The 18,051-nt window shown below is 36.4% G+C and overlaps 2 protein-coding genes across 6 annotated transcripts; both read left to right on the top strand.

Moving 5' to 3' along the window:
* The first annotated feature begins 563 nt into the window (after positions 1-563).
* Positions 564-5,497, top strand: LOC142622604 (uncharacterized). 5 transcript variants are annotated; one of them, XR_012841946.1, is made up of 3 exons: positions 564-3,835; positions 4,176-4,282; positions 4,446-4,779. XR_012841946.1 is itself a non-coding variant. In XM_075796315.1 (2 exons), the coding sequence occupies exons 1-2, from the start codon at positions 872-874 to the stop codon at positions 3,452-3,454; spliced, it is 2,451 nt and encodes an 816-aa protein (XP_075652430.1). In that variant the 5' UTR covers positions 564-871; the 3' UTR covers positions 3,455-4,103. The 5 variants fall into 5 exon arrangements, 2 of the variants coding, with proteins under 2 accessions (XP_075652430.1, XP_075652267.1); XR_012841960.1 differs by lacking the exons at positions 4,176-4,282; positions 4,446-4,779 and adding an exon at positions 5,400-5,497; XR_012841956.1 differs by lacking the exon at positions 4,176-4,282 and having other exon boundaries at positions 4,446-4,777.
* A 2,622-nt stretch (positions 5,498-8,119) lies between these two features.
* Positions 8,120-16,359, top strand: LOC142617424 (adagio protein 1). Its single transcript, XM_075790301.1, has 2 exons — positions 8,120-8,546; positions 14,261-16,359. Exons 1-2 carry the CDS (start codon positions 8,305-8,307, stop codon positions 15,867-15,869), a joined length of 1,851 nt encoding a protein of 616 aa, XP_075646416.1. The 5' UTR covers positions 8,120-8,304; the 3' UTR covers positions 15,870-16,359.
* Positions 16,360-18,051: the final 1,692 nt, after the last annotated feature.

Below are 18,051 nucleotides of genomic sequence, written 5' to 3'. Positions count from 1 at the left end.
ACTGGTGTGTTTCAGTATACCGTTTAAGAATTATGCACCAGATATATACACACACATATACATAATTTATATATTTATAACTTTATATTTCATTATATTCAATTAACCAAAACAAATTCAAAATATGATATGAGAATAAAATGAGTTAAATGATGAATTTTGGGCTTCAATGTTTAAAAAAAATCTAACACAATCTAGAATATCCTGAAATAGACCTGAATTTAGAGACGGGAATAATCGGAATTCGTCCGGAACACCAGAAAAGTCCTGAAGACACCGAAATTAAGACTGAATCGGAACAAGGGGTTAGCCACTGCACCGGATTAAAGTAATAGGCCTCTGAGTGATTCTGATTCACAGTCCGTAATAAATTAAAGTAACAGTTTTAGTCTAACGTGTTTAAAAAGTGACTATGGGCCTCTTTCCAATAAAAAAAAAATGATCATGGGCCTCTTCTCTAAGGAAGAAGAAGTGATTATGGGCCAATTTTTAGTTTGAGAACATCATCGAAAAAACCAAACAGCAAAAACTAGTTCCAAACACTTCAAAACAAACAGAGCAAGCTTGTTCCATTCTTCCAATCCGCTAAAACGATGACCAGACAACAAGCCTGTGAAAACTTGAAGAATTTGAGGTGTGCAAGTAGTGTCTGTTTCAAAAAACCAATCTTGCAATTCGATTATGCCATCTTGAATAAAGACCAACCATACTAGATTGCCTCTCTCTCTCTCTCTCTCTCTCACACACACACACACACACACACTAATCCAAACTACCGGGCTCTGCGTCTTACTCTTTACCTCTCAAAAGTCTCAAACTTTACCCACTCTAATCTCCAAGAAGTCAGAACCCAGTTCTCTCTCAGTCTCTAATGGAAGGTGCTCTCTTTCCCAACAGGCCAGTGCCTCCCATCCCAACAAACAGACCCACAAAACCATTGCCAAACCCATCTTTGAAATTCACTTCAACAACACTCCCTCTGCCACCCCTTCCTCCTCAATCTCCATCTCCTTCTTCAGTTCCTTTAGACACTCTCCTCCAACATCTTTTTCACCTCTCTTCACCTCCCATCACTACCGCCACTCACAGAAAGCTCAAACCTTTACACCCACCTCGCTACACCAACCACAACCACAACCACAACCACAACCACAACACCAATACCCAATTCCCTTCTTTTCACATTTCAGCCCAGTTAGACCACAAGCAAGTCCATCACAAAAAACCCACTTCACTTTCAGCTCCACAGTTTGAGGAGTTTCAACCAGAAGATGGGGTTCTTCAATTCTTGTCAAGAAAGGGTAAGATCATATTCAATTCAATTTTAGAACAGCCTTTGTCTAGTTTGAATGCATTCTTTGATTCTGCCAAGTTTGAGTTGCTTGAAGTTGATGTTGATTTGATTAGTCTCTTGAAAGCATTAGATATTTCAGGGAATTGGGAAAGAGCTCTTTTGTTGTTTGAATGGGTTTTGTTGAACTCAAGTTCTCAAAATGAGAAACTAGACAATCAGGTTATTGAGATAATGGTTAGGATTCTAGGGAGAGAGTCTCAGCATTCGTTTGCATCTAAGCTGTTTGATGTAATTCCAGTTGAGGAATACTCACTTGATGTCCGCGCTTATACCACTATTCTTCATGCACATTCTCGCACTGGCAAGTATGGAAAGGCAATAACTTTGTTTGAGAAAATGAAGGAAAGTGGTGTCTCTCCAACTTTGGTAACTTACAATGTAATGCTTGATGTTTACGGGAAGATGGGTCGGTCTTGGAATAAGATTCTAGGCCTATTAGATGAAATGAGAGGCAAAGAACTTGAGTTTGATGAGTTTACTTGCAGTACTGTGATATCGGCATGTGGGAGAGAGGGACTTTTGGATGAGGCAAAAGAGTTCTTAAATGAATTGAAATCACAGGGCTATGTACCTGGAACTGTTACTTACAATTCTTTGTTGCAAGTTTTTGGAAAAGCAGGGATATACTCAGAGGCCTTGAGCATCTTGAAGGAAATGGAGGATAATAATTGCCCACCTGACTCTGTTACGTACAATGAGCTGGTCTCAGCTTATGTGAAAGCAGGATTCTATGATGAAGGGGCAGCTGTCATAGACACAATGACCCGAAAAGGAGTAATGCCAAATGCTGTTACGTATACTACTGTGATAAATGCCTATGGCAGAGCAGGAAAGGAAGGCAAGGCTTTGAGGTTGTTCAACCAGATGAAGGAGTTGGGTTGTGTTCCTAATGTATGTACATACAATGCTATCCTTGGGATGCTAGGGAAAAGATCTCGATCAGAGGACATGATAAAGATAGTTGGTGATATGAAATTGAATGGGTGTGCTCCAAACCGTATTACATGGAATACAATGCTTGCCATGTGTGGTGATAAGGGTAAAGAGAAGTATCTGAACCGCATCTTACAGGAAATGAGGAGTTGTGGTTTTGAGCCAGATAGAGACACTTTTAATACTTTGATTAGTGCATATGGCCGGTGTGGGTCTCAAATTGATGCAGCAAAAATGTCTGAGGAGATGATTAAAGCAGGGTTTTCTCCTTGTGTTACAACGTACAATGCTTTTCTAAATGCTCTGGCCCGGCGAGGTGATTTTGTAGCTGCAGAATCTGTCATCCTCGACATGAGGAATAAGGGTTTCAAGCTAAATGAAACTTCATACTCACTGATGCTTCATTGTTATGCGAAGGGAGGAAATGTCCAGGGGATAGAGAAGATTGAGAAAGAAATTTACAATGGTCATATCTATCCTAGTTGGATGCTTTTGAGAACCCTTGTACTTGCAAACTTCAAGTGTAGGTCACTAACGGGAATGGAGAGGGCGTTTCTGGAATTGCGGAAGAATGGATACAAGCCTGATTTGGTTTTGTTTAACTCTATGCTATCCCTTTTTGCCAAAAGAAACATGTATGACAGGGCCCAAGAGATGCTGCACTTGATTCGTGAGACCGGGCTGCAACCAGATCTTGTTACCTACAATAGCTTGATGGACATGTATGCCAGAGGGGGAGAATGTTGGAAAGCAGAAGAAGTCCTCAAGGTATTAGAAAAGTCCGGTGGGAAACCAGATCTCGTGTCTTATAACACTGTCATTAAAGGATTTTGCAGGCAAGGGCTCATGCAGGAGGCTATAAGAACTCTCTCAGAGATGATGACTAGAGGTATCCGGCCGTGTATTTTCACCTACAATACTTTTGTAGCAGGCTATGTTGGGCAGGGAATGTTTACAGAAGTAGATGAAGTGATTAGCTATATGATTCAGAACAATTGCAAACCAAATGAGCTAACCTACAAGACAGTGGTGGATGGTTATTGTAAAGCAAGAAAATATCAAGAAGCCATGGACTTTGTGTCAAAGACTAAGGGGATGGATAATTCTTTTGATGATTCGTCTGTGCAAAGACTTACTTCCCGCATCAGGGAGTGTATGGAGTCATGATTTCATTACATATATCTATGGCCATCTTTTTGTTTATTGCTTGGGGAATACAGGTGTAGGTGCAGGTCAAGTGTGACAAAATTTACAACCACTGGCTTGAATGTATATTTTGGGTGAGTCACTTGTTCCTCAGTATAGGTCCTATCCAGTGCACAAACCTCCCACTTCTATGGGGCTGGGAGAGGTAATTCCGTAATTGGTGGGGAGTGTTACCTCAATTTTGGAGAGGCTAATTCCCGGACATGGTTCTTGTTATATGAGATCAAATTTGATTTAAAGACTAATGATTGGTGAATGTTCTTGGGTGTTGTACCCGGTTCAGAAATCAGGCCTACGAATGTTTGTCATTAATGGGGCAATGGATTAGAGTTCAAGAATCAGGTCAGAATCAAGTTTTTCTTGCTTTGACCAAAACTATATATGATATAAAATAGGAGTTTTTCAGGCAATGACTATGGAGACTTTCATCTCTACAAGCAATCTGATTATATATGGTATAAGATCGTTTTCTCTTTAAAAATTTGTTCACATACCTATTTGGATCCTTGGAACTGTGAATTCCATTCGATCAACTGTACAGAGAACTTCATAATGTAAAGTTCTTTTGCTTGATTAATAAGGAAAGCTGCCCTCGTTGGTATATTGTACATATAGGATTAAATTTTTATTTTCATCTGAAAATGGTATCCTCTATTAACAAAGTGGTTTATCTTACTTGAAGCCTATGCATATGCTTCCACCATCTTTCTCTTCTTAAGTTCTTATGCTTCCACCCAAAGCAACATGTCATAGGCTCGAGTTGTGGAATCAGTCTCCAACAAAATGGGGGTAAAGTTGCCTACCAATCTCACCTCCTCAATCCTGCTAAGATGAGAATTTTATGCATTGGATACAACATTTTTTTATCCATTTTTATACTAGTTTCTTTTATGAGAAACACTAACGTGTGGTTCAAATTTTTAACCATTTCTTCCATGAAACTTTGATGCAGGGTTGTCTCTCATGATGCATAAATTTTTTAATTCTCCATGGCACAACTCAAGATGATGATTTTCATTTCGTTTGTCATCATCTTTATATGGTAGTCAAGCAAGAATCCTTCTCATACAATTTGGTTCAAAACATTGTTCAACCCACTACCAGATTTTGTAAAGACTACAGTTTCTCTCTCTTTTCTTATATTTAGACTGTGCAATCGATGAATTTCAAATTGATTTTACGAATATGATATCGTTATCATACAGCCAAAAAAGAGAGAAGTATCCTTTTTTTTTTGGATGCTTCTTTTTTATGTATTTATTTGAAGTATGAACTACATGATTTTCCAATAATAGCTGGTGATTGAGAAAATCTGGTTCAACTAACACTTTATGATTATAAATTTATGGATTTTTTTTTTCTTGAAAAAATTGGACGTTGCATACACAAAATTAGTTTGTTAATGATTTGTGCTTTATTTTTTTATTTTTTTGTGGTAAAAAGTGCTTTAAAATTTTGAACCCTAAAGGCAGCAACCCATTTGATATAGGTAAATCTTTCAAGCAATGACATAATTTGGAGCTCAATGAGGTGGTTTAAACTTTAAAGGCTCGCATGCACATAACAAGTGCAACATGTTAAATCACTAGAGAAAGCAGTGATGTATTGTAGACCACTTGAAATGAAGGGAGGACCCGGTTCGTTTAACAATCAATTCAAAAAGTCTTTTATGTTTAAGGCTTGGACTTAGGACTTTTTGGATGGGCTACTGCCCAATGGTTTGAGTTAAGCATCTAAAAAGGTGGCTGTATCTTGTTTAAAAAATAAGATGGCTAAAGTGGTATTGAGAAGAATGAGAGATTTTTAATGTATCATTGTCATTGGGTGGCCTAGAAAGCAGTCATTGTGCATGGTGGGTTCTGCAGTTGCAATTTCTAACTCTTCTTTTTCTGTTTTTTTGGGGAAGGGTTTTGGGTGTGATAGGAATATACACAGTGGCTGGTGAGCTGTGCATGATGGCTTTGGTGCATTGGAGTGTTGCTGATGGAATAATTATCTTTTAATTGGAAAATTGGGTGAATAGATTAGAGATTTTGAGAAATATGGGCTATGCATGGTGGCTTGGCTTCTTGATTTTTATTTTATTTTATAATTTGTTCCTGTATAGATATGGAATTTTTGGACAATTTTAGATAATTATAAAGAAATTGTTGAAGCTATTTGATTAAAAATAAGCTGATAATTTTGCTTGTGCATATTGCATAGAATTTATTTTTTAAATTTTAGTGCTAAGTGACCAATTCATAATACGCAATGCGAAAGCTGAGATGACTACTTACTATTATAACCCTAATTATTATTTAATGGAAAAAAATACATTCTCTAATGACAATCAAATATGATTTCATTCGGTCTAATTACTATTTAGTAAAAGAAAAAATTCCCAAGGCCACGCTTACCACATCGGCTTGACCTAAAAATGGTTGGCAGCTAATGGGTGGAGGAATGACATGGCAGGTACCTCAAGAGCAATAGATTGAATCCCAGGATAAAAATATGGTACTATTTCAAACTTATAGCATTTGTTCTATGATAATTGCTTTTTACTATCAGGTCAAAACGTGGTTTTTAGTGAACACGAGGATTAAACTTCAAACCTTTCATTCAAGAACGAAAAACTTTATCACTTGAGCGCGTTAGAGTCCACATTTTAAAAATATCTTTACTAATTTTTTTTTTTTTGGGAGAATGAGATCTTTACTAACTTAAACCTCAAAGATCCCCTCAAGTTGACTTGTTGACTTCCATCGTATCATTTTTTTATCTCTACCACAAGTGCACATGGATTCCATGTCAAACCAAGGACCATACAAATCAAATAGTACAAACAAATAACAATTTGTTTTTAATAAAAGTTTCATTAACTCACATATGATACTAGTTAACAAAACAAAATAAAACAAAAATGATTGGTACAGCCTCAAAAAAAAAAAAAAAAAAGAGAAAAAGGAAAGAGCACCTAGGGGAAGATTTTTTCTTGGGGGGATGGGATGGTAGGAAAGGTGACCAAGATGTAAATTCAAACCTCACAAAAACAAAGAAAAAGAAACAAAAGAAGAAGAAGAGAGTGTGACTGTTTTATTTTATTTTTAATTTTATTTATTAAGAAAGCAGTACATGTACAATTGTACACCATTCCATCCCACCCACGACCCACGTGCTTCCCACAGGAACGTACAGTACAAAACAACAACTATTCATAGAATGGAACCTCGAGGGCCACCGTGTCACTCTCATTATAATAATTTTTCATAGATATATTACAATGGTCAATTTCATTAACTTACTTTGAAGTTTGGATTAGTGTTAGTTAAGATCAACAAATTTCAAAACTAACAAATTTAGTCATTAAACACTATTAGACCCGTTAGTCATTATTCTATTATCTTTTAAGGATCAAATTGATCAATTTTAAAATGTCTTGAACTTATTTAATATTAGTTTAATTTGTATAATAAGTTAATGAGATTTACATTATATAAAATTTACAACCTGTCCACATATAATAATTGCTCTTATCATGATTAACACTAAGATTCTATTTGGTTTTAGTTATTTTCACAATATTTTTATAAAAAATTACTAATTTTAATTTAAACTTATTTTTAAAATTATTTTTTTTTGCTCACGAGTAATAACTTATCGTGTGTTCCATCATTTTCATGGTAAGAAACTTAACCAGTTGGGTAACCGTGCTTCCAAAGTGTAAGAGTCTCCCCACCATAAGGGTAAAAAGAAAAAAAAAAAACCACCCACCCATGAGTCATGACCCATAGCTTTTAATTACAAGTAGCCAAAATTCCCAGATTTTTTTTTCCTCAAATTGAAAAAAAAAAGAGAGAGAGAGAAAAGAATCAATAGGCGGTGCACGGTCTTAAAGTTATACCACTGCCAAACCAAACCAAACCCAACTCATAAATATATTAAAAAAAAAAAAAAAACTCATCGCCAAACACAAACACAAACACAAAAAACATTGCCCACCACTCATTTCAAAACTAACCAATTTAGTCATTAAACACTATTAGACCCGTTAGTTATTATTTTATTATCTTTTAAGGATCAAATTGGTCAATTTTAAAATGTCTTGAACTTATTTGACATTAGTTTAATTTTTATAATAAGTTAATGAGATTTACATTATACAAAATTTACAACCTCTCTACATATAATAATTGCTCTTATCATGATTAACACTAAGATTTTATTTAGTTTTAGTTATTTTCACAATATTTTTACAAAAAATTACTAATTTTAATTTAAACTTATTTTTAAAATTATTTTTTTTTGCTCACGAGTAATAACTTATCGTGTATTCCATCATTTTCATGGTAAGAAACTTAACCAGTTGAGTACGCGTGCACCCAAAGCCTAAGACTCTCCCCACTGTAAGGGTAAAAAAAAAAAAAACAAAAAAAAAAACCACCCACCCATGAGTCATGACCCATAGCTTTTAATTACAAGTAGCCAAAAATTCCCAGATTTTTTTTTCCTCAAACTGAAAAAAAAAAAAAAGAGAGAGAGAGAGAGAGGAAAGAATCAATAGGCGGTGCACGGTCTTAAAGTTATAGCACTGCCAACCCAACTCATAAATATATATATATATATATATAAAAAAAAAAAAAAACTCATCGCCAAACACAAACACAAACACAAACACAAAAACAAAAAACATTGCCCACCACTCATTTCTCACCAAAAAACCAAAAACCAAAAAAACGCTCTCTGATCTCTTAGGGCTTGTTTGTTTTGCGAGAAAATAAATGGGTTGAAGAAGAAGAAGAAGGAGGAAGAAGAAGAAGAAGAAGAAGATGGAGTGGGATAGTAGTAATAACTCATCGGATCTGAGTGGAGACGAAGAAGACGAGGTTGGGTTCTTCAAGCTTAACGATGGGGGACCGCTGCCTTTTCCGGTTGGGAATCTCCTCCACACGGCGCCGTGTGGGTTCGTCGTCACCGACGCTCTCGAGCCCGACCACCCTATCATCTACGTCAACACCGTCTTCGAATTGGTCACCGGCTATCGCGCCGAGGAGGTCCTCGGCCGCAATTGGTTAGTCAATTTTTCTTTTTTCTATTTCAATTTCGATCGCAATTAGGGCGGAATGTGAGATTGCTTTGGATAGTTTTAGCTTAGTTGATTTTGGTAATTGTTAGGGTTTGGAATGTCAATTTTGGTAGAATTTGCTAGTTTTGAAGTTTTGGGTTTTTTCTTGTACTGTAGCATCAAAGAACTTAATTTTAGCTTCAGTGTTTGAATGTGAAGTAGATAGATAGATAGATATTTAGATTCCTGGATAGGTTGAGCTGACTGAACTGTTTGTGCTATAATTGTCTTTTAAGTTTTTTTTTTTTGGTCATGCTTAAATAGTTTTAAGGTATTTGCAATTGGTCACTGGTTGTTGAGCTGAAGAGGTCCTCGGTTCGGTAGCAATTTCAATTTTGTTATTGGCTTTCTTTAAGACTTCATTTTGCTCTCAATTAGGTTAGTTTTGGACTAGGAAGCACGGACACTTCATTTTGGGGTGCTGTACCCATGTCATAACGGTGTCCTATCTACCTTATCATGTTATAATTTTTCAAAAATTGCTCGGTTTTGGAGTTGGTTATACTTGGCCCCTTTTTGTTTCTTCTTGTACTGTAGCATCGAAGAATGGAATTAATTAGCTTTAGTGTTAGTTAAAAATTTATGGTGAAATGTGATGTAGATAGATAGATATGATTGTATCATGTTAGTTACCCATAGAGGTCTTTGGTCGCAATTGGGTTAGTCCTTTCTTTTGAGTTTTAGATCTGGTTTTTGCTCTTTTCGAAGATTTCAATTCGCTTACAATTAGGGCAGTATTGGATTTTGGGTAGCCTTAGTTTGAGAATTTGTAGTGAAATGTGCTGTGGTAGATAGATATAGAGATTGGTTAAATAGCTTGAGCTGAGCTGTTTTTGCTAATTGTTAGGGTTTGGAATGTCAATTTTGGTAATTGCTTTCTTTAGCACTAGAATTTGCTTACAATTAGGGTACTTTTGGATTTTGGTTATACTTTTGCCCCTTTTTGTTTCTTATTATACTGTAGCATTAAAAAACTTAAATTTAGCTTCAGTGTTTGTTAACAATTTGTAGCGAAATGTGATGTAGATAGGTAGATATGATTGAATCATGTTAGTTACCAATAGAGGTCCTCGGTCGCAATTGGGTTAGTCCTTTCTTTCGAATTTCAGTTCTGGTTTTTGCTTTTTTGAAGACTCCAATTTGTTTACAAATTGGGGCAGTATTGGATTTTGGGTAGCCTTAGTTTGAGAATTAGTAGCAAAATATGATGTAGGTAGATATATAGATTCCCTCTATAGCTTGAGCTGAGCTAATTTTGGTAATTGTTAGGGTTTGGAATGTCAATTTTGGTAATCTCTTTCTTTAAGTCTAGAATTTGCTCATATTAGGGTGGTTTTTGGATTTGGTTATGCTTAGCCCCTTTTTGTTTCTTCTTGTACTGTAGCATCAAACATTGTAATTAATTAGCTTCATTGTTTCTTGACATAGATAGATATGATTGTATCATGTTAGTGACCGATAGAGGTCCTTGGTCGCAATTGGTTAGTCATTTCTTTCGAATTTCAGTTCTTGTTTTTGCTCTTTTGAAGGTTTCAATTTACTTACAATTTAGGCAGTATTGGATTTTGGGCAGCCTTAGTTAAGAATTTGTAGTGGAATATGATGTAGATAGCTATATAGATTCCTTGGATAGCTTGAGATGAGCTTTTTTTGCCATTTGTTAGGGTTTGGCTTGTGTTTTGTTTACTTTTCTTTTTTGTGGCGTTTGATTTGGGGTAATATTTTAGGATTCCAAAGAATGTTTAAAGATTCCCAGGAATGATTAAAGATTCCTACGTTTGGTTGCAAATCACACTAGGGAATCAGATGCCAGGGAAATTTGGATTCTCCCGTTAACCCCCTTTCAGTAGGAATGTGGGTTCCCTTTAAAACAGGTGGGCATCCAGATTCCCAAGCTTAAAGGAAATTATATTTTCTATAAATTGACAATTTTAACCATTTTTCCTTATTATTAAAGCAATTGAGATAAAATATAAAACAAATCATCAATATCTTTTCCTTTGTCTTTATCTCTTCCCGCCAAAACAACATCATCTCTTCCCACCAAAATAACATAAATTGGATAGACAACTTTGTTGATATATTCATCTCTTCTTCTTTAAGACTATAGTTTTAATGAATTTGTCATAATTTATAGTTTATATTTTGTTTTCCATTATATTTAAAGGAAGATTATTATTATTATTTTGAAAAGACTTATATTGGACTTACAAATTTTAGGATAGAATGAGAAAAATAAATAATTCAGTTAAGATTCCTAGGAATAAACCAAACATTATAATTTCACATTCCTAGGAATTTTATTAGATTCCCAATTAAACCAAACATAGGAATAATTACATTCCTAGGCATCTAGATTGCAAGGCATTACATTCTCAGGAATCTGGATGCTAGGAGTAATGTGGATTCCCCTGTATCAAATGCCACCTTAGGCTTTGGAATGTCAATTTTGGTAGTCTCTTTCTTTAACATTAGAAGTTGCTCACAATTAGGGTAGTATTGGGTTTTGGTTATACTTAGCTCTTTTTTGTTTCTTCTTATACTGTAGCATCAAACAATGTAATTAATTAGCTTCAGTGTTTGACTGTTTGTTAACAATTTGTATTGAAATGTGATATAGTAGATATGATTGTACCATGTTAGTTACCGATAGAGGTCCTCTGTTGTGATTGGTTTGTCTTTTGAATTTCAATTTTGTTATTTGCTTTCTTTAAGACTTCAATTTGCTCACAATTAGGGCAGTATTGGATTTTGGTTAGCCTTATTTAGCCCCTTTTGTTTCAGTGTTAGTTAAGAATTTGCAGTGAAATGTGACACAGATATATAGATTCTTGGATAGCTTCAGCTTAGCTGTTTGTGCTATGTGTAGGGTTTGCCTTGTCTTTAAATCTTTGGTTATGGTTAGATAATTTAAGGTATTTGTGTGCTCAAGTATAATCATGGCTTGTTGATTTTTGGTGACTTTTGTTAGGGCTTGAACTTTTAGGTTAGTTGGCTTTCAGTTAAATTTTAGTTTAGGTCTATTGTTTGATTTGGATGTAATGAGCTGTGGTAGAATTTTTTTTTCGGCCTTAAAATACAATGTTCGTCCCTAAATTTCATGTTATCACTCCATTGGGATCAAAGAAATTACTTAAAAATCCATGAACTAAAATCGCTCGTTGTCTGAAATTAGGGACCAATAGTGTATTTTGGGTTTTTTTAAAAATAATTTTTTATGGGGGGTTTTGATTGAAGATATTGTACCTGGATTTAAGGTATTTTGGTTGAATATATACTCTAAACTACAGTGGTAATTTCAATATATACTCTAAGCTGCAAAATTTTGCAATCAACCCCTAATTTGAATTTAATTTGCAATGTCCACTCGCCTTCCAAGTTAGTGTTTAAATTATCATATTAGTGGGTAGGTTAATTTCAAATTAGAGTGTTAATTGCAGAATTTCTGTAGTTTAGGGTGGATAGTTGCCCACTAATCTGTCAATTTAGACATTGATTTGGATGATTGGATGAACATTGCAAATTGATTTTGAATTAGGGTGTTCATTGCTGAATTTCAAACTTAAGGGTGCACATGACAAATGCCCTACAGCTTTTATTTTAATTGTTTAATAAGGTAATATTATCCTTTCCCTTGAATAACGTGTTAATTTACATTAAGATTCCACAAATTTTTTGGCTTATATGTGATGTCAAGCATTATTGGAGGACTGGTGCTCAAAGTACTATACTTCAGTCGATTTGGACTTGAAGAGCAAAACTATTACAAAAATTTGGTTTGAACTTTGAAGATACTGTGGATGCATTCATTTTTAGCCCTTTTTCTTTGTTGCTCTTTGTGTATGTGACTTCAAAATTGGTGTTATTGTGTCCATTTAAAATCATTGTTGCGGTTATGAGCATTGTTGCCCTGAATGAGGGAAGAAGTAGCAGAGGAGTAATGTTTGGCTGGGTATGGTAATTGTAAATTATAGGAAATTACTCCTATATTCCAGACTGACATTGCAAAGAACTTGGAACAAACTAAATCCAGCATTTCTTAGTTCATGTCAAGCATGTTAGTTGGATGATGGTGGCTTTCATGTAGTCATTCACCTTTGTAGGGATTTTTTTGTGAATAAAATTTACTAAAAAAAATTCACCTCTATACAGATGTACAAATAGATCAAGTTGTTACTGAATGGTTGATTACAAGGGATGCATAATTTGTTCCCTCTAATTTATTTGGTATTACACTGTCAAACTGAAGATCCATACAGTTGGTCATATGGCAAGCTCTAGGAAACAATTTAGGGTCTCAAATCCTTTTGAAGCACATGATCAATGTTCCCATTTCTAATCAAAGCTTTGGTGGACATTGGACAGCATTCACTATCTATGTTTAGCAACTATGTAGTGTTGTAATTCTGAGGTCGAAAGTTCAAGTCTCTTTCACCCCACTGCCAAAGTTTTTGCAATTATGAATACCTTCAAACTTTGCTTATTGAGGTACTTAGGGAAGTTATGGTTGGCAAGAGTAGGGTCTGAGATAGGATGTACATAACTACTTATCCATTCCCAATTTTTTTATGCCCACTCAGATTTAGATAATTAATCCATTGTATTAGTATTTCCATGTAAGAGTGAGACTTTTATACTGCTGCTGCTGCTGTAGTGTTTTTGGTAATAAGATACCCAATGAGCTCTAACTCAAATGGTACTACGCCTAAAAGAATGAGGTGGATGATAACTAAAAAATTGTCTGAAGGATACATTCACCTTAATCCTCATGTTGTCACCATGGCCAGTCACCCCACCACCACCATGCCATTATCACAATCATATCACCATTGGTACCTCCATCTATTTATGTTTTCAAATTTCTCTATCTGGCATACATGGTATACTTCACATATCGTTATTGCCACTATATTTCCATACCTACCACCATCCATTTATCTGTGGTGGTTTGCCTGTTACATGTGCTTTACTTTCAGATGTGTATGCATATCTGCATGTGTGCATGCTCATGTTACACATGCTCATGTTGAAGTAAATGCTGCTTGAAAGCAGCTAATACAACATAATGGTTTGTTAGTGTTTATGAAGTACTTAAAAGATTCTATCCTTTTGTCAATCTGTCATGTGAATTACTTCTAATTATCACCATGCAACCAAAAAACATTGCACTAATGCATGTGTGCCTGCTAGGGTTGAAATAAATGCTACTTGAAAGCAGCTAGTGAAACATAATGGTTTGTTAATGTGTATGAGGTACTTAAAAGATTCTATCCTTTTGTCAATCTGTCAAGTGAATAAATTCTAACTATCACCTTGCAACCAAAAAACATTGCACTGATTGCATGTGTGCCTCCTAGTAATTTTTATGAACTGTTTTATATCATGAACAACGTACGGATCTGTGGTTTTTATAGTTTATGCCTTGGCGAATAAAGGATGACATTTGTTTGCTGAAGCTTGTTGTTTACATTTTTAGAATAGTTGCTGAAGCTTGGTGGATTAGTTTCAGGAATATTTGTTCTGACTCTCTCTCTCTCTCCCCCCCTCTGGGCTTGTAAACTAATGCTATGATCATTAGAAATTTTTTATTCATTATTAATTACTTTGTTGAGAGTTTTTTGTTTTCTTGTGTCCTGATATCTTGTGGTTGTGTGTTACAGCCGTTTCTTGCAATGTAGAGGCCCATTTGCAAAAAGAAGACACTCATTGGTGGACTCTGCAGTAGTTTCAGAAATTAGGAGATGTATTGATGAGGGTGTTGAATTCCAAGGCGAGTTGTTGAACTTCAGGAAAGATGGATCTCCACTAATGAATAGATTACGGCTGACACCTATATGTGGAGATGATGAAACAATTACTCACGTTATTGGAATCCAGTTCTTCACTGAAGCAGATATTGATTTGGGCCCTGTTCCTGGTTCTTTGATAAAGGAATCTACTAAGTCTTCTGATCGGTTCCGTTCTGTTCTGTCAGCTATCCGCCCTGTTCCTGTGAGCGACCGGAATGTTTGTCGTGGGGTTTGTGGGATATTGCAGTTGAGTGATGAGGTGCTGTCTCTCAAGATTCTTTCACGTTTGTCACCTAGGGATATTGCATCTGTTGGATCTGTCTGTAGGCGACTGTATGAGCTGACGAAGAATGAGGACCTTTGGAGAATGGTCTGCCAAAATGCATGGGGTAGTGAAACAACTCGTGTTTTAGAGACTGTACCTGGAGCAAAGAGACTAGGTTGGGGTCGACTGGCAAGGGAATTGACCACCCTTGAGGCAGCGGCTTGGAGGAAACTGACTGTTGGGGGAGCTGTTGAACCCTCACGTTGTAATTTCAGTGCTTGTGCAGTTGGTAATCGTGTTGTCCTTTTTGGTGGGGAAGGAGTCAACATGCAACCGATGAATGACACATTCGTATTGGATTTGAATGCCAGTAATCCAGAATGGCAACATGTCCAAGTGAGCTCCCCTCCTCCTGGTCGTTGGGGTCATACACTTTCTTGTGTAAATGGGTCTCATTTGGTGGTATTTGGAGGCTGTGGAAGGCAGGGTTTGCTCAATGATGTTTTTGTGCTGGATTTGGATGCCAAGCCACCAACCTGGCGTGAAATATCTGGATTGGCCCCTCCGCTTCCAAGATCATGGCATAGTTCCTGCACCCTAGATGGCACCAAGTTGATTGTTTCTGGTGGTTGTGCTGATTCTGGAGTGCTCCTTAGCGATACTTTTCTGCTTGATCTTTCAATGGAGAAACCTATTTGGAGGGAGATACCAGTAACATGGACCCCACCTTCTCGGTTGGGTCACACACTGTCTGTATACGGTGGTCGGAAAATATTGATGTTTGGGGGTCTGGCCAAGAGTGGGCCTCTTCGTTTTCGTTCCAGTGATGTGTTTACAATGGATCTAAGTGAGGAGGAACCTTGTTGGAGATGTGTAACTGGGAGTGGAATGCCTGGGGCTGGAAATCCAGGGGGCATAGCTCCTCCACCAAGACTTGATCATGTGGCTGTGAGTCTCCCAGGTGGCAGAATCCTGATCTTTGGTGGGTCTGTGGCTGGTCTCCACTCTGCCTCACAGCTTTATCTCCTGGACCCAACAGATGAGAAGCCTACATGGAGGATATTAAACGTACCTGGGCGACCTCCGAGATTTGCTTGGGGTCATAGTACTTGTGTTGTTGGAGGCACAAGGGCTATTGTTCTTGGCGGTCAAACTGGAGAGGAGTGGATGCTGAGTGAGCTCCATGAGCTATCACTGGCAAGTTCTGTCATCTGATCTGGACAATAATAAGTTGTTGAAAAGGGGCACTAGGAGCCTTCAACTGCAAGATGTGAAAAAAGGAATCAGTCTGCACAGTATGTTGTTTTGGTCGCTAATAACTCTTGATAAAAATGTTGCTCTAGTCAGGACTCGTCCTTAGGTGGTTGTTCATATGCATTTTCTTGTATGGGGTTGTTCTGGCTTGGGATAAACTAATGAGTTTCGATGGTGACTTGAGAACGTGTTTCTTCTTGTGAGGTTTGTGTGAGACTTTCCTCTTTAGTATGCACAATGAATTATTCTTCTTTTTAGGTTATTAGTAGTATTTGGTAGACAGGTAGGTTTTATATTTGTAGGTTTAGTATCTTGTTCTGCCCACCCCACGTGTTGCTTTAGTTTGGGTTCTGTAATCTGGTGCAAAAAAAAGGGAGAAAGGTGCATGTTTATAGTATCAGTACTGCTTGACTCTCCTATTTGTAATGAAAACTCTGTTCCGCTCTGCTCACTGAAACATGTCTTCCAGTTCAAAATATACACACACAAGAGAAGCAAGGTCATGAGGCAGGACCCTGAAGAAGCCACGTCCCCCATCTTGAGGTACATGTTGGTGCACAATGTGACCAGATCAAGTTTTTCCGACCGTGCACTGTTTATAATAATGTTCTCTTTTTACAATAACTTTATAGTTTTCCAGCCCCAAGGGGACGTGGTTTCTTCATTTGCTGCCTTTATCTTTGCTTGTTTGGCTTACATCCTGTCTTCTTCTTCTTTTTTTTCCTATATAAATTTTTTCTTTAATTACTTGAAACATTTTTGGCAATTGTTTCCTTCCTCTATAAGATTTTTTTTGGGTGGAGATTTTCATTTTATGTCACTTCTTTACGCAAAATCATTAGATACTCATGGAGTAATGTTCACACCTCCCATACGAGTGGTGGATCCCATCCCATGTGCACTTCATGAAGAATACAATTTTGTGTAAGATCTTGCTCCTGGAGTATCTTTTATAAACTATTTTTTAATGCGTATAAAGCAATTGAGCACTTCGCCCTGTTTGGAGTCATTGCCATCATTGCTGGTTTTTCATTGGATTTAGGTAATCTCTCTTAACTTCTTACAAAGTAACCAAGTTGCTTCTCATCACCTCTCCATTTTCCTCTGATTTACTAAACTCAATCTTAGTTAATTTAAAGGCATAGCCTTTCTCTTTCATAGACTCCTCTAAGTTGAGTTCATATGTTTGAAGAGGGACTATGTTTAGACAACTCAATTTCATATGAGTTCTTGGACTCCTTAATGGTCATAATCTTAGGTTTAAATCTCCTAGGAAGAGATCTCAAATCTTTTTCACTACCCTATGCTCAGACATGGGCTAGCCTAGTGTAAAAAGGGAGTTAATAATATCACCAAGTAGCATAGAACTCGGAAAATGTTTCACCATCCTCAATTGTTAATCGTCCCATAATTTGTGGTGGGCAATTGAAGGTTAAAATTCTTGACTCCGGTATTGCCTTCAAATGTTGTCACTAGTATATCCAGATGCGTGTTTTGCGAATTGGAATAATGGAATTCCCCTCGTCAATTATTGTCTGACCTTGGGCTTGTCATACATCTTCTCCTTGGCATTATAAATTGGGACCAACCATCCAATGTGGTTAGCCAAACATGTTCAATATAGAGCTTAAGAATGCTCTCATCCTTGACTTTTACAATATCAGTAAAAACCATTAAAAATGGGGATTGGTGATAGAGCCACGGCTGTTTATCCATAGAAAATACTCTTTGAGTTCAATCTATATAGCATAAAAGGGGATCACACTCTCATCCATGGTGTTTGGTATGGAGGAAAAAACATTTAATCTATTATGGTTAACACGGAAAAAAAAAAAAGTTCAATAGGATAGAAAGCATTTTCTACTTTCTAAAAGCAGAAAATATTTTCTATAATGTTAAAAGCAGAAACTTCAACAACCCAAGCTTTGTCTTCAACAAGTGCATTCTTCAAACAACACCATGAAAATTACTATCTATGCGTGTGTCACAAACTCTTTATGCTTGGTATCAACTAGTTGACATTTCTCGGTGTTTTTTACGAAGAAATTTTTTGTTTAAATCTTTTCTCTCATATAGTAACTATCAAATTATCGGAAAAAAGAAGTAGAGAAAAAAATCACACACTATAAAAAATTTTAAGTAT

Source organism: Castanea sativa, chromosome 1 (genome assembly GCF_040712315.1).
Source record: "Castanea sativa cultivar Marrone di Chiusa Pesio chromosome 1, ASM4071231v1".
NCBI classification, from domain to species: Eukaryota; Viridiplantae; Streptophyta; class Magnoliopsida; order Fagales; family Fagaceae; genus Castanea; species Castanea sativa.
This window is presented reverse-complemented; position numbering and strand designations above follow the sequence as displayed.

Coding starts and splice junctions, on each gene's coding strand:
- LOC142622604 (XM_075796152.1), top strand. CDS start 872: ATGGAAGGTGCTCTCTTTCCCAACAGGCCAGTGCCTCCCATCCCAACA.
- LOC142617424 (XM_075790301.1), top strand. CDS start 8,305: ATGGAGTGGGATAGTAGTAATAACTCATCGGATCTGAGTGGAGACGAA. Junction 8,547..14,260: donor GAGGTCCTCGGCCGCAATTG/GTTAGTCAATTT, acceptor TGTGTGTTACAG/CCGTTTCTTGCAATGTAGAG.